The sequence below is a fragment of the Solanum lycopersicum genome, chromosome 12 (assembly GCF_036512215.1).
Source record: "Solanum lycopersicum chromosome 12, SLM_r2.1".
Taxonomy (NCBI): Eukaryota; Viridiplantae; Streptophyta; class Magnoliopsida; order Solanales; family Solanaceae; genus Solanum; species Solanum lycopersicum.
This window is the reverse complement of record NC_090811.1, coordinates 40,363,795-40,378,824: the sequence shown is the minus strand read 5'-3', so window position 1 is coordinate 40,378,824 and position 15,030 is coordinate 40,363,795. Positions and strand designations below refer to the sequence as shown.

At 35.7% G+C, this 15,030-nt stretch overlaps 2 protein-coding genes across 2 annotated transcripts; one reads left to right on the top strand and one right to left on the bottom strand.

The window, feature by feature from the left end:
• Nucleotides 1-1,038: 1,038 nt before the first annotated feature.
• Nucleotides 1,039-7,427, bottom strand: LOC101249798 (class E vacuolar protein-sorting machinery protein HSE1-like). Its single transcript, XM_004252164.5, has 3 exons — nucleotides 6,973-7,427; nucleotides 3,737-4,015; nucleotides 1,039-2,326 (listed from the first exon to the last, which is right to left on the bottom strand). The coding sequence occupies exons 1-3, from the start codon at nucleotides 7,147-7,149 to the stop codon at nucleotides 1,268-1,270; spliced, it is 1,515 nt and encodes a 504-aa protein (XP_004252212.1). The 5' UTR covers nucleotides 7,150-7,427; the 3' UTR covers nucleotides 1,039-1,267.
• Nucleotides 7,428-9,798: 2,371 nt separating this feature from the next.
• Nucleotides 9,799-12,849, top strand: LOC138340357 (uncharacterized). The gene is made up of 6 exons (XM_069292073.1): nucleotides 9,799-11,045; nucleotides 11,146-11,163; nucleotides 11,706-12,267; nucleotides 12,356-12,395; nucleotides 12,506-12,588; nucleotides 12,646-12,849. Exons 1-6 carry the CDS (start codon nucleotides 9,799-9,801, stop codon nucleotides 12,847-12,849), a joined length of 2,154 nt encoding a protein of 717 aa, XP_069148174.1.
• Nucleotides 12,850-15,030: the final 2,181 nt, after the last annotated feature.

Here is a 15,030-nt window from a genome sequence, read left to right as displayed (position 1 = left end):
TAAAGAATATTAAAGTGAGTCAATCTCAACTTATTCAAGAATTAACTCCTTTTTAAAAAAAAAATCTTCAATTAAATCTAATTTAACCTCCAATTCAACAAATTTTAACACTATTTAGTTCCATTGGTGCAATGAATATTTTAGTCTTTATCTATGCATTTTTTAAATGACTCTTCAATTGCATTTGGGGCAATGAATATTTTAGTATTTATCTATCCATTTTTAAAGACACTTTAGTTGCATTGATGCAACGAATTACTATCTACTTAGTATTTATCTATCTTTTTTTATTTTGTAATTTGTTTTTTTGGAATCAAAATAACTGAAAAATGTTTAACTATATTTTTCTATAGAATACATGTCGAGTGAGTAAACTTAAATAATATATGTTTATTTAGTTTGTACAATTTTCAGTGACTTTCCGCTTTAAAATCAAGAACTTATATTATGACAGAAATTGATTTATAAATCCGACGCATTTTATCCAAAAGTAAATTTAAGCGGATTTTAATTTAATTCGATTTCAAATTCAATCTACTCTAGTTTCTCCCAGTTCAGTCCAATCAACCCATTTTAACACACCTACTTGGAACCAAATGTATCATCTTTATGTACATTAGGCACTCTCTCAATTCTAGGGGATATATCAAGGACAAAAAAGGTTCACAGCCAATTAAGATTGACTGGAAAAGAATAGTTTTAAAAAAATAATTTTTAAGTCAATAAAAAATAGGGTAGGTCAAATACTTTTAGTTTCTCAAGTACTTTTTTTCAGTCATTTACACTTGCTTTAACTTGGTTAAAGATGACTTAAAAGTAAATTTAACCACTTTTAAACTAATTGAAACAAACTCTCGATCTCCACACATCAAGGACTATTTTGGTCAATTTCTCTAAACTAACTAATTTCAGCACACGTTGCTGAAACTAATCCAACTCCTTCTAGTTGAGATTCAAAGAACTTGCATACTGATGGCCAAACAGCAAACACAAAATGCTTTGTACTTATTCAATGAAAGAAAGAAGAAAGGCTTGAAATGGGGAAAGGAAATAACATATTAATATACAATAAATAATCTGTAAGCACAAGAAAGAAGTTATACGACAGAAGTAAACAGAGTCCGTTTAAATCCCAACAGAGACTGTCCTTTTTCCAAATTTGTTCTGTGATTTTCTTTATTTCCATATATGTACCTCAAACTTCTATGGAGAAACATGAACAAGTGGAAACATGTCACCTATCATACCAGCCTTGTGGCGGCTGGCCTTACCCGCCATTCATCAATTTGTCCAACACCACATTCAAATCTACTGACTGTCCATTCTCTGTCAGTCTCTGCACAGTTGCTCTTACTTGATCTCTTGGAAATCCCATATTTGTCACTTTATCAACTACATCATCAATAGGAACTCTATTTCCAGTACGAGGAGAACTAGACCCACTACTAACTGCAAAAGCAGTAGGTAGTGCTTGAGGTAATATTCTTGTTGTGGGAAGCTGTGGGTAACCATTTCCACCACTCTGGCCCATCAAGGGTGAAGCAAGTTGTTGTGATTTGAATGGGGAACCACTGCCATACTGAACTGTGGACCCACTATAAGGGTAAGATTCACCAGGTCCAGTTGATGGGCCATATGCGCTGGAAAATCCGGAACCCTGTCTGCTAGATGGCGGCTCAAACAGATTAGCAGGAGCTGCATAAAAATGATGTGACACAGGGGCTCCACTTGATGGATGAGAGGGAAATTGACTAGTGTTTGCTTGTGGATAAGTCTGGGATGCTATAAAATGTCTTTCCTCAGGATGATGGATCAATGGAGGTTGAGATTGTGAGGGATTAACAGATGGAAGAGGTGAATGAGCTTGAGAAGGTACAGGTGGCTGAGTGTACAATGATGAAGGGAAAGGCAGATACTGTTGATGTGGGGGTGGTGGAATAGAAGTCTGTAGCCGCTGATGTGGTGCAGACTGTTGGTTCTGCTGACTAGAGTTTTCTGGTGCTTGACCAGTTAATGGGAAGTAAGTTTCTCGTTGAGTGCCAGAAGGAATGAGATTCTGAGGAAACTGGTCCTGAAGCTCAACTTGAGATGGAATTTTCTGTTGCAGAGGGGGTGGAGGAGCATTTGGTGGAGGAAGAGGGGAAGGCGGTTGAGCAAGCACAACAGGAGGAAATTGTTGGTGAGATTGAAGAGGAGCAGATGCCCTATGATGCGCTGAGTCAACAATACTACTGTCTATTTCCTTTGGAACTTGCAATTTTCCGAGCTGCAGTTGAGTCTCCATTATATCCTGTTTATTCTTTATGACTTGTACTCCATCTTGCACCTACATGAAATTTGTGTAACAAGAAAATAACAGTTCACAGAGACGATACAAAAAGAAAAAGGAAGCAGCTAAAATATTTTCATTCGAATTTCATCTTCTTCTTTTCTTTTTTATTTTTAGTCCAATTTCAGTTTTTTGTTACAACTCAATCTGCTTTGACAGGTAACTCAAAATTTGATCTTGCCTAATATGAAACAGATATAGAAGCAAGGTCAAATAATTCTTTAAGCAATCACCAAATGAAAATTACGATAAATTTCATTCAATATGCTATAGGTGTGATTCTCTCCTTCCAGAATAGGGAGCATCCAAGAATATCCTCTCCCAACATCAGAAAATAAAAAGAACTCCAAAAAATCCATCAGTTCTTGATAACATTTATCCATTTTCAAATGCTGATATCTCTGTTTTCAACAAAATCTTTGAAGTGATAGTTGTACTGCTATAGGCAAGGGGCCCACCTAGAATATGAAGGGGCCAGTGCATAGGCAGCCAATTTGGGAAAACCTTAAATCCATAACCAGTGTATAAAAATTAGCAACTTTATCCAATTCAGAACCAACTTCAGGTATACACAACTGAAATTGCAAAATTCATGTTTGAAATTGGCAACAAACATCCGACATTTTTCCTGATGTTTGGTTTGCCATGACCAAACTTCCGACATTTTACCTAAAGCTTGACTTGCCAAGGCCAAACATCCGACAGTCACGCCTGAAGTTTGGCTTGCCAAGGCCAAACATGTATATCGGAAGTTTTTTTTTTTTGAAGTAAATGTAATATGTAAATCTGAAGTTTTGCTTAAGATTAGACTACCAAACTTCATCCCTGACAATGTTCTCAAATTTTCCAAACAACACCCACTTCATTTAAACTAAATTTTTATATTTGAAATTCAAGATCCATTTCTTCAAGCTTAGAACAATGACGATTTTAGTGCTGAAACCACTTAACAGGCTATGGATGCAAAGATTTTAAAAGGCCCTAAATGGTGTTGCGCAATACATATGACGCAACTCAGAAACAGGAACCATTGTAGCAATGCAAATTTAGAACAATTCATGAAACATCTCTATAGCTCAAAACCTATAGAATTACTTCCACCACATAACATAATTAGAGAGAATTTCTCCGTGCAAGACTGGATTGTATCAATAAGAGTATATTTATGCCGAGGGCATTTCTCTAAAAGAATGACACTGAAAATAGATGACACGGTAATACAAAAAGGCATAGTGCGGAATTCCTAAGATTAGTGTAAAAATCAGCAAGCAAGAGAAAGCGAAAAGCATATGAATGATAAGTGCAACTTCAATTAACAAAAGATCCCAAATAATGCAGCCTACACTTGCCAAGCTGTACAGCAGTTCAGTTAAAGAACAAACTAGGAAGAAACTGAATAGATGATACCTCTCTCAGAATATTTTCCACCAGTCTTAGTTTTCCATCAGTGTTCCCATGGTTATTATCAACAGACAACTTGAGTTTCACAACAAAATCTTCAATCTGGCGACTTCTAGTTTCTAATTGTGATAGTCGAGCGCTCACACTCTCTATTGCATGTAGAAGATTATCAGCATACTTCTTCACTGTATGATCAATTTCAGATAACAATGATGCATCAATAGTGCTCAGATCTTTCTCCACGATGAGTTTGGCTGGTTCTATTGAGTCGGGAGAACTATAATTCTGCATTGAATTAGAGAAATGACAATTATAGAATCCCTATCATTGACAAAACGTATGTATATTTCCAAAATCTGACCCAACAATGCATGTCAAACTCCAACTACAGGATTCACCATAACACACATGAATAGCAAGAGAAATGAGAAACAGATATAACAAGAACACTAGTGCCACAAAAGTCCCACAATCAACTTGTGCAGATAGGAGGAGTATCCTGAACATGTACAAAGAGAAGCATAAACATAGTTTTTTCTTGCTGGTGCTTTTCAATTGAGAATCCATATCATAGCAAAAGATAATTGGAAAATTAGAAAGATCAGCTGACCTACTTACTCTCCTATGCATAGCTAAAGGCCAAGTAAAAGCTTTGTTTTCATATACTAGTATCTTCTTTGGTGCTTCTTCATCTAGATGTGCCAGAATGAGAAAGGTTTCAGTATACCTTGTTTTTTTTAAACAGGTAACAACTTTGTATTATAAACCAGTACTTGGGAAGCCCAAGTACTGAACCCTTTACAAAAGAAAGTACAAAAGAGAAAATAACCAAAAAAAAAAAAAAAAAGGTGAACAGGATACAATCCTAACATGAATCAGAAACATCCAGGATTGTCTCTGTATCTTCAGGATATAACTTTGTACACCAGAAACAAAATAGCAGAACACAGTTCAACTTGATCTTGTGTTCTCAAAACATCTGGGATTCTTTTCTTTCCAGATGGTCCACCAAATACAGTCTGGAATTAACCGCCATTTTCTTCTGCGCTTAGCCTTAACCCCAGCCTCCTCCAAGCTAAAAACAATGTCAACAATCTTACTAGGCATTGTCCAGGAGATGCCCCTGAGATTTTGAGAAATCTTCCATCACTGACCTGTGACTTCACATGCTAAAATAAATGCTTACAGTTTCAGCTTCAGTCCCACATAGACGACAGTTTGAAGCTATGATACTGCCTCTCTTCATCAAGTTCTCATGCGTAAGCATAACAACCAAGTAAAGCAAGCAACCTTATGTGGTAACTTTACTTTCCAGATGAGTTTCCATCCAAGGCCAGATAAAGTTTTGTGGCTCTGTAGTATTCATAATTTTATACCTGAGTTCACTTTATACTGTCTCTTGGTGTGTCCCGTCCACAACTCCCACTCTTGCAACCTTAAGAAGTTTCGAGATGTTTAAAAAGTTCACTTAATCTAGGTATTTCCCAGTCATTCATCAGTATCCTTAAGGTTAGCTCCCAACCTTGAGGTGACGACATCTCAGCCACTCTGGTATATATATGAACAAAGAAATTGAAAAAAAAATTATGATAACGTGAAATATCAATTGTTTAGTGTCGCCTCTTAAGATCTCATTGGCAAGGATAAGTATGCCTTAAAACCTTGACGACACTGAAACGCACATAATGCACTCAACAAGTTTTGAGCGTTGCGTTAGGGCTTAAGCGCTCTTTTCATAACATAACATAACACGGCTCACACTTCTCCAAAGCTGCATCCAATATCTCTTTGGATCTTGATTTTGCACCCAGTGTCATCCCAAGATAGACAATGGGTATCTGACCCACTTCACCTCCTAAAAAAGAAGACAAAAGCTCCGAATTAGGAACATACTTAATGGGATAAATATGTCTTTTCCTCCGGTTGATACGAAGACCTGAGATTCCTTCAAAGGAAACCAGCCTGCGTTGCTGGCTAATTTAGATTTCAGGGATAATAACTGATCTAGCTTCTCCCTTGAGAGACAGGATACTCATGTACCTACCATGGTCATTATACTTCCTCGTACCATAGATATTTTGGCAATTTTTTCTTTTTCCTCCATCTCCTCACCATGTTCTTATGGTCATTTGAATCCTCCCTAAGAATAAAGCAGACCCATTCCTTAATCTTCTTGTCGAGGGTTATCCTTCTCAACCCAGATATTGTTGCATGAGGTCCATTTGGTAATATCAAAAGACTTCAAACCAGCATTAGAGCGTATTCTGTTTTCCCCCATGACATAGACAGAGCTTATCAAGAGATAAAAAGGGAAGAGGTTTTTATCAATAATGACAAGTTTTTATCAATAATGACAATGTGGGTGGTTACTGTTGGCAGGAAGGAAAAAAGTCTGATTACGATGAACCTAGGCGGAAAGGAGATCTTCTACAGTCCTAGAAAATAGGAGGGAGAAAAACTTTGGTAAACATGTGAGTGAGCGTTCTACACATACATATTTATTATTTGTTGTCTAACATTATTCTGATTTCAGTATACTTTGTAGGTTGATTACATCCACAAATTTCTAGCAACTTCAGTAACTGTTTCCTCTAAAAAAAACTTGAGGAAAGAAGGTAAACCCCCCTTTGATAGTGTAGCGGATCATCTAGAAAACAACCAACAAGGAAAAGTGGGACACGCCAAAATTGGAGAAGGAGGGAATATGCCACATCCCCCTCCCCCCTCCCCTCCAAGCAAAAAAAAAAAAAAAGAAGCAAACCTAGGGTGTATACTTGAATCACATAAGGAAAGAAAATATAAGTAATCATATAGGGAAAGAAAAAAATAACTTACAGTCGAATAGTTTCTGGAGCAAACATCCTTTTTGATTAGGGTTTCAGGAGCAATCTTAGCTTATAGTAGAACACCGATAAGCAGGATGTGGCTTCCAATTACACCACCACTCAGTTAGACACCTCCTAAGAATTTAGAGTTCCATTTCCTTGTCCTACTGTTTACTGATTAAGCGGTTTAATATCCATAGCTCATATCATAGTTCAGAATTACGTGAAGAGTAACTCATCTAAATTGTAGCAAATCCAAGTAGAAAGAATATTTAAACAGAGCAACTAACAAAGGAAACTAGACAAATAGAGAAAAATCGAAGCTCAGACCAACATAACAAGAAAATCGAAAGCAGAGTTAATTGAGATAGTAATACAAGTATAGAGATAGATAAGAAGATAGAGAGAAGCGATTACAGTGTTGGTTTTGGTATCAGGAGCCCAATGAATGCTACAATTGGGGAAGGATTCAATTGGGCGAACAGGATGGTTAACACCGGCGGTGATGTGATGTTGGTCGTCGTGAAGGTTGATGAAGTCATTGTTGGTCGATAGATCCATGATCTGTTTATCTATACACTTGCACGTATTCATTCGATGCTCTACTCACACTACTCTTCGTCTACCTCACCTCAAACTATGGAGGTTTACCCTTTATTTATTCCACAGTCATCGGAACTCGGAACACACACCGAACTCGTTAACGTTGCTCCCAAGTATAGGGGCACTCGATATAATCTACGAAAAAGACTCAAAAATGCCCATAAACTATTCGAAATAGTTGATATATATATTTAAACTTTATTTTGGCTTAAAAATACTTTTTCCTTCATACTATACTATTGGGTCAAAAGTATCTTTGTTATTAACATGTCAACAAGATTCTACTGCCACATAGACTAAATAGACAACGTCAAAAATACACTTAAACTATCTGAAATAGCTCATATTTCGGCTCAAAACTATCCTTCCAATCAAGCTATTGGGTTAAAAATATCCTTTTAATTAACGAAATTGTTAAATGTCATGTGGATGTCACATTGCGTGCCAATAAGACTGTCACATAGACTAAATCCCTAAATCCTAATTACCCCCCCCCCCCTACCCTCATTTCATTATTTTCATAAACGATATATTCACCCGTCCTCCCTTATTTCGCAGCTACAGTTTCATACTTTTCTTCATGGTTGGGTTTCAAATTGGATATTCATGCTTGTAAGCTAGTAAATATTTTTAATATTTTATTATGTTTTACGATTTCAAAGCATGATAGTTAGGATTTCACAATTTTTTTCTAATTTCGCAGCTAAGGCTTCGTAGCTTTCTTCGAGAGTGAGTTTCAAAGTGGATATTCATAGTTGTAGGTTAGTAAATATTTTTTCTTATTTTATTATGTTTACGATTTCAAAGTATGATAGCTAGAATTTTATAACTTTCCCGTTATTTCACAGCCAAGGTTTTATAATTTTCTTCGGAACTGAGTTTTAAAGTGGATTTTCGTGGTTACACAATAAAATAAGAAAAAAGTTTTACTAACGTACAACCACGAATAGGCACTTTGAAATCCAACGACGAAGAAAATTGTGAAACTCTAGCCGCGAAATGAGGGAGAAGGGGTGAAATCATTTCTAGAAAATAATGAAATGAGGGGAAAATGAGTAATTAAGATTTAGGGATTTAGTTAATGTGGCAGTGAAAACCTATTGGCGTGCAATGTGGCATCCATGTGGCATTTACCAACTTTCGCTAATAAGAATGTCACTTTTGACCCAATAGTTTGACGAGAAAGGTAGTTTTGAGCCGAAATAGAGTTTAAGGGTAAATATGAGCTATTTCAGATAGTTTAAGGATACTCTTGACCTTTTCCCTTTTAATCTATATGGCAGTGGAAATCTAGTGGCGTGTCATGTGGCATCCACATGACATTTAACAATTTTCGTTAATTATAAGGGCACTTTTGACCCAATAATTTAACGAAAAAGATAGTTTTAAGCCATAATATAATTTAAAAGTATATATAAGATATTTCAGATAATTTAAGGATATTTTTAACCTTTTTCCGTATAATCTATACAAATTCACATTTTAACTACTAACATTAGTGATAATTATGTGAGCCATATTTTGAATGTATATAAGGTAGTAATTTTTTATTTCGACCTATTATCCAAAATTTATTTTCCCTCTCCATAATTCTTTTACTTTATTTTCTCCTTAATGCACTAACACAATAAGATTTTAAAATTTTGAATTTTTTTTTTCCTCTCGATTCGTGATTTTTCAGATTTGCAGAGCAATTGTTGTTCGATTTTTAATTTTTTTTTTGTTTTGATGGTTTAGTTCTTGTCCGTTTGATTTATATTTATACATGATTGTGATTTTTCTTTGATTTTTTCAATTTTATCATCAAATATAATTAATTCATTTTGTAACTTTTTAAAGTTTTGATTGTTATGGTTTAAATTGTATAACTTTTTAAAGTTCTGATGTTTATATTTGTATAACTTCAAACAACAAAGTTATTTGCATATTTTTAAATTTTATATAGTTACCCTGATTGTATAGTTGTACTCATATTTGTATAATTCTGAAATTGTCCATAATTACCATAGTTATATATTTATCCCTATATTTAGGAAAAATGCACAAGTAACCCATGCTCGATATTTTGGAGACACAATTATACTATACTGAAGTCTTATTACCCCATTGAACTTATTTTGTAAGTAATTTTCTACCCCTTTTCAACCGAAAAGGGGTAGAAAATTATTAATAAAATAAGTTCATGGGGGTAATAGGACATTAGTATAGTATAAGTGTGTCTCTGAGATTTCGGATGTTGGTTAAGGGGTACTTGTGCAATATCCCTTATATTTATATAATTTTGAAACTGTATATAGTTATTATTGAAATCAATAATATGGTTAATACAGTTAGTTACTGTGGGCCTAGCAGCTAGGTGATTAGCACTCATAAAAAGTTAGTTAGAATATGCACTGAGTTAGTTAGATATTTTCTTGTATAAATACATTGTATTTTCTGTTCATTATATACACAATGAATATAATCTCCTTTCTTCTCTGGATACATTTCTTCACAGATCTGTAAGATCAGATCATAGTTCATGTATGTCAATTCATTTGAGTGTTTAGATTCACAACTTATCATGGTATCAGAGCCAAGTTTTTGTTCTAGATCATCTTCCGCAAAGTATATCTTTCAAGCTTGTCATTAGCTTCAACAATGGCAGATTTGACAGTTACGACTCTACCACATCACCATCCTCTGTATTTACAGTCTTCAGATACACCTGGTGTGGCCTTACACACGATCAAGCTTACAGGACCAGAAAACTATGGGCTATGGAGTAAATCGATGAGGCTGGCATTATTGGTGAAAAATAAGCTAGGTTTTGTAGATGGAACCTGCCTGAAGAGTTTGTACAAAGATGAATTGGCTGCTCAATGGGAGAGATGCAATGCAGTGGTTTTATCATGGATTAGCAGTACAATGACTCCAAATTTGCTAGCTACAATCATGTATGAATCAAATGCAAGAAGAGTTTGGGATGATTTCAACGAAAGGTTTGAAAAATCAAATCTCACAAGAGTTTATCAATTATGGACAGATGTTGCAAGTCTTAAGCAAGGTACTGATTCTGTCACTGACTATTATTCCAAATTAAGAGACTTATGGGATGAGTTTGATGTACTTGTACCATTTCCTTCTTGTGAGTGTGCTGAAGCAAAGTCCTACACGAATCACTTTCATCAACAGAGATTATTGATGTTTTTGATGGGGTTAAATGAAACCTATAGTCATGTAAGGAGTGATATACTTCTTAAATCTGAAGCACCTAGTGTTAATCAAGCTTACTCTATTGTGGTACAAGAAGAAAGTCAGAGAATGTTAGGTTTAGTTGATTCTTACAAAGAACCACTTACTATGTTGGCTGGTAGAGGACAAAACTACAAAGGAAAAAAACCACTTCTATATACTCCATGTGAGATTTGTGGATTCAGAAATAACCTTACGGTTGATTGTTACAGACTAGTAGGTTACCCATCAGATTTTAAAAGCAAAAGGAAACCTCCACAAACAGGATCCAATACATCAAGCTCTCATCATAATGGTGCTAGTGCTGGTAGATCTGAAAATTCTAGTCACACAAGTACAGGTACTAGTAATTTCAGATCTTATGCTAATAATGCAGCTGCTGATAAACAAGACAAGAGTCACAATAATCTTAGCACACAGGAATGCCAAGCCAATCTAATAGGTAATATGTCTCTTTCAAGATCACACTGTGTACATGAATGGACCATTGATTCAGGAGCCACACATCATGTTATCTCTTGTAAAAGCTTGTTGCATGACTTTAAACAATTAAAAGGATCCAATACAGTACAACTACCAACAGGAATAAGAGCAGACATACTGTATACTGGAAGCTCCATTATTTTAAGAGATCTTAAGTTGAATGATGTCTTGTATGTACCCGAGTTCAAGTTCAGCCTAATATCAGTAGCCAAACTAACTAAGGACTTGTCCTGTAGCGTTAGTTTCTTTCCTAATATTTGTATATTACAGGATCTCTACAATGGCAAGGTGATTGGGATTGGTAGAGAACACAATGGTCTATATCTGCTAAAATAAGAAATAATTGCAACTGTATGCACATCTGTTACAACAAGAAATTAGATTGATCTATGGCACATCAGACTTGGCCATCCATCTCTTAAGGCAATGCAACACATCTCTTCTCTCAAAGATCAAGTGGATACTGGGAAGCCCTATTGTTGTCATACTTGTCCTTTAGCTAAGCAACATAGATTAGCCTTTCCTCTAAGTCATAGTACTTCAAATCATTGTTTTCAACTAATACATATAGATATATGGGGACCTTATAAGACACCTACATATGACAAGAAACGATATTTTGTTACAATTGTTGATGATTTTAGTAGGTTCACCTGGATATGTCTCATTCAATACAAAACTGAAGTTACTTTCAATTTGAGAATTTTTCTGACCATGATCTCTACAAAATTCAATACTAAAGTGCAGATTGTTAGGACAGACAATGGTACAAATTTTTTTAATATGAATTGTAATACTCTTTTCTCTTCTCTTGGTATTGTACATCAAAGTTCTTGTGCTTACACTCCACAACAAAATGGAGTGGTTGAAAGAAAGCATAGACATATTTTAGTGACTGCTAGGGCCTTAAGATTTCACAGTGGAATGCCTATTAAATATTGGGGTCATTGCGTCAAAACAGCTACATATTTGATTAACAAAGTTCCTAGTAGTGTGTTACAAGGCAGATCTCCTTACACTGTGCTATATGGGAAGGAGACTAACTTAAATCACTTGAGGGTTTTTGGTTGTTTAGCTTTTGCATCTGTCTTAACCAGGCTAGACAAGTTTGCTCCAAGAGCCAAAAGGGCAGTTATGATGGGCTATTCTGAAACTCAAAAAAGATATAGACTATTGAACCTGGAGAATAATCAATTCTTTATTAGCAGGGATGTTACTTTCATAGAGGACATATTTTCTTTCAAAGAAGATTCTCAAGTGCCAGCAGAGTTAATATTGCCTGATTCTGAATTATTTGTTATTGGAGATGATAAGGTGCTGGAATCTAGCAATCATGACACACCAATTCTAGTGTCACATGAGTTACCTGAGGGAACACAAGATGCAAAAGAGGTTATTAGGCCTGAGCACTTACCTCATGTTGACACACACACATGAATTGATCTAACTATAGTTGAAACAAATGATCATGCTGATGCAGTTTCCACTGAAGTTACCAGAAGACCTAGAAGGCCACCCTTGTGGCACAAAGATTATATAGTCTCACAGAAGATCAATTCATCTTGTTTATATCCTATGGAAGATTACTTATCCTACTCTAATCTGAGTCACACTTATCACTCTTATATAGTTGCATTTTCTGTAGCTGTCGAGCCCTCTAATTTTAAAGAAGCATCTCTTGACCAACAGTGGATTGATGCAATGCAGGCTGAGGTGAATGCATTGGAACAGAATTAGACTTGGACTATTGTTGATCTACCTATTGGAAAGAAAGCTATTGGGTCAAAATGGGTGTACAAAATCAAACATAAAGCCAATGGTGACATAGAAAGATACAAAGCAAGATTGGTGGCTAAAGGGTACAACCAGCAGGAAGGCTTGGACTACCATGAAACCTTTTCTCCAGTAGCCAAAATGGTCACTGTGAAAACTGTTATTGGAGTTGCAGCATCTCACATTTGGCCCTTATATTAAATGGATGTTCATAATGCCTTTCTACAAGGTGACTTGACTGAAGAAGTGTACATGACATTACCTCAGGGCTTTCAGAGGCAGGGGGAGAACAAAGTCTGTAAACTTCTCAAGTCTCTATATGGACTTAGACAAGCTTCTAGGCAATGGAATCTTAAGCTGACTGATGCTTTGGTAGAGGCTCGATATACACAAAGTTCCTATGATCATTCATTGTTCATTAAGAAGATTGGTATTGATGTTGTTGTGGTCTTAGTCTATGTGGATGACCTACTCATTACAGGCAGCAACAATAAAATGATTCAAGACATAAAGGATGCATTGCACAACAATTTTAGCATGAAGGATCTTGGAGACCTTAGATATTTTCTAGGGATTGAGATACTAAGATAAAAAAAAACAGGAATATTATTGAATCAACGAAAATATGCACTAGAGTTGATTTCTGATTGTGGACTAAGTGGTTCTAAGCCAGCAGCTACACCATTGGAGCCTAATAAGAAGTTCACCTCAGTGGATTATGATGAATTTACAGGAAACATAAGTAATCCTTTGTTCAAAGATGTTACAGCCTACCAAAGGCTTGTCGGGAGGTTGTTGTACTTAACCACAACAAGACCTAATATATGCTTTGCTGTACAAGTATTGTCACAGTTCATGCAAGGGCCAAAGATATCCCACTGGGAATCAGGGATGAGACTAGTGAGATACATCAAGGGTTGTCGAGGGCAAGGAATACTGTTAAGTAGTGAACCTAGTACACAATTAGAAGGATTTTGTGATTCAGATTGGGCATCATGCCCCAACACAAGAAGATCAGTGACTGGGTATACAATAAAGCTGGGGAATTCTCTTATCTCTTGGAAATCAAAGAAACAACATACAGTGAGCATAAGCTCAGCAGAAGCTGAATACAGAAGTATGGCAGCAGCTGTTTCAGAAATTATATGGCTAGTAGGGATCTTAAAGGAGTTGAATGTGAATATAGAGACACCTGTCAAGTTACATTGTGACAATAAAGCAGCAATACAAATCAGTGCTAATCCTATATTCCATGAGAGGACAAAGCACATTGAGATTGACTGTCATTTTGTGAGGGAGAAAATCAAGAATGGATTGATACAAACAGAGTATGTCAACACTAAAGAGCAACTAGCAGACCTGATGACAAAAGGCTTGGGAGCTGCACAACATCATCTTTTATTAGGCAAACTTGGAGTATTTGATGTATACACGAACTCCAGCTTGAGGGGGAGTATTGAAATCAATAATATGGTTAATACAGTTAGTTACTGTGGGCCTAACAGCTAGGTGATTAGCACTCATAAAAAGTTAGTTAGAATATACACTGAGTTAGTTAGATATTTTCTTGTATAAATACATTGTATTTTTCTGTTCATTATATACACAGTGAATATAATCTCCTTTCTTCTCTAGATACATCTGTTCACAGATTTGTAAGATCAGATCATAGTTCATGTATGTCAATTCATTTGAGTGTTTAGATTTACAACTTATCAGTTATCCTAATAGTATATTTGTATATATTGTTTAGATTCGCTTCTAGTTATTTCATTGTTGACATGATTTGTTAGGAGTACAATTCATTCTCAAACAATCTCCAACAAGCAATGAGAAGAGGCTTGACACTGGCAGTGGAGCATAACCTTAGCCCTATTGAAATAAATCCAGACTCAAGAAAAGTTATCAAAATGCTATCCACAAATAACTTGTGATATGATGATTTAATTGTTAAATGCAGATACTTGATGACAATGTTGGACATTACGAAGGTGGAGCATGTCTTCCGTAAGCAGAACCGAGTCGCTGACATGCTATCAAAGGAGGGGCTGAGGAACGAAGTTTTTGGTCGACCCATTATCTTTCTAAATGTACCTTCATGGGAGCAAAATGAGTTTAATGCTGATGTAATAGGCACTAACTATGTTAGGAACAGTAAAGAACTTTTTTGTATTATTCAGGGTCGGGATGCATGTGGCCTAGCCTATTAACATGGACCCATATGTGGCAGGGACGGGATACTACTACTAATTCCAACCCCTATTTCTAATATAAGTATTCCTTTGATTGAAAAAAAAATTCCCCTTACAAGCAATGTTATACAAATAATGGTATAATTAATGACTTACGCAAATGTCTGTGTGAAGATACACTTAGTTACAC

Excerpts from the sequence above, each read along its gene's own strand:
- LOC101249798 (XM_004252164.5), bottom strand. The coding sequence starts at position 7,149 with ATGAATACGTGCAAGTGTATAGATAAACAGATCATGGATCTATCGACC. Across the intron at positions 4,016-6,972 it reads CTGATACCAAAACCAACACT|AATTATAGTTCTCCCGACTC; the intron begins GTAATCGCTTCT and ends AATTCAATGCAG. Across the intron at positions 2,327-3,736 it reads TGGAAAATATTCTGAGAGAG|GTGCAAGATGGAGTACAAGT; the intron begins GTATCATCTATT and ends AATTTCATGTAG.
- LOC138340357 (XM_069292073.1), top strand. The coding sequence starts at position 9,799 with ATGGCAGATTTGACAGTTACGACTCTACCACATCACCATCCTCTGTAT. Across the intron at positions 12,396-12,505 it reads AGACCTAGAAGGCCACCCTT|TTGCATTTTCTGTAGCTGTC; the intron begins GTGGCACAAAGA and ends ACTCTTATATAG. Across the intron at positions 12,589-12,645 it reads TTGATGCAATGCAGGCTGAG|AAAGCTATTGGGTCAAAATG; the intron begins GTGAATGCATTG and ends CCTATTGGAAAG.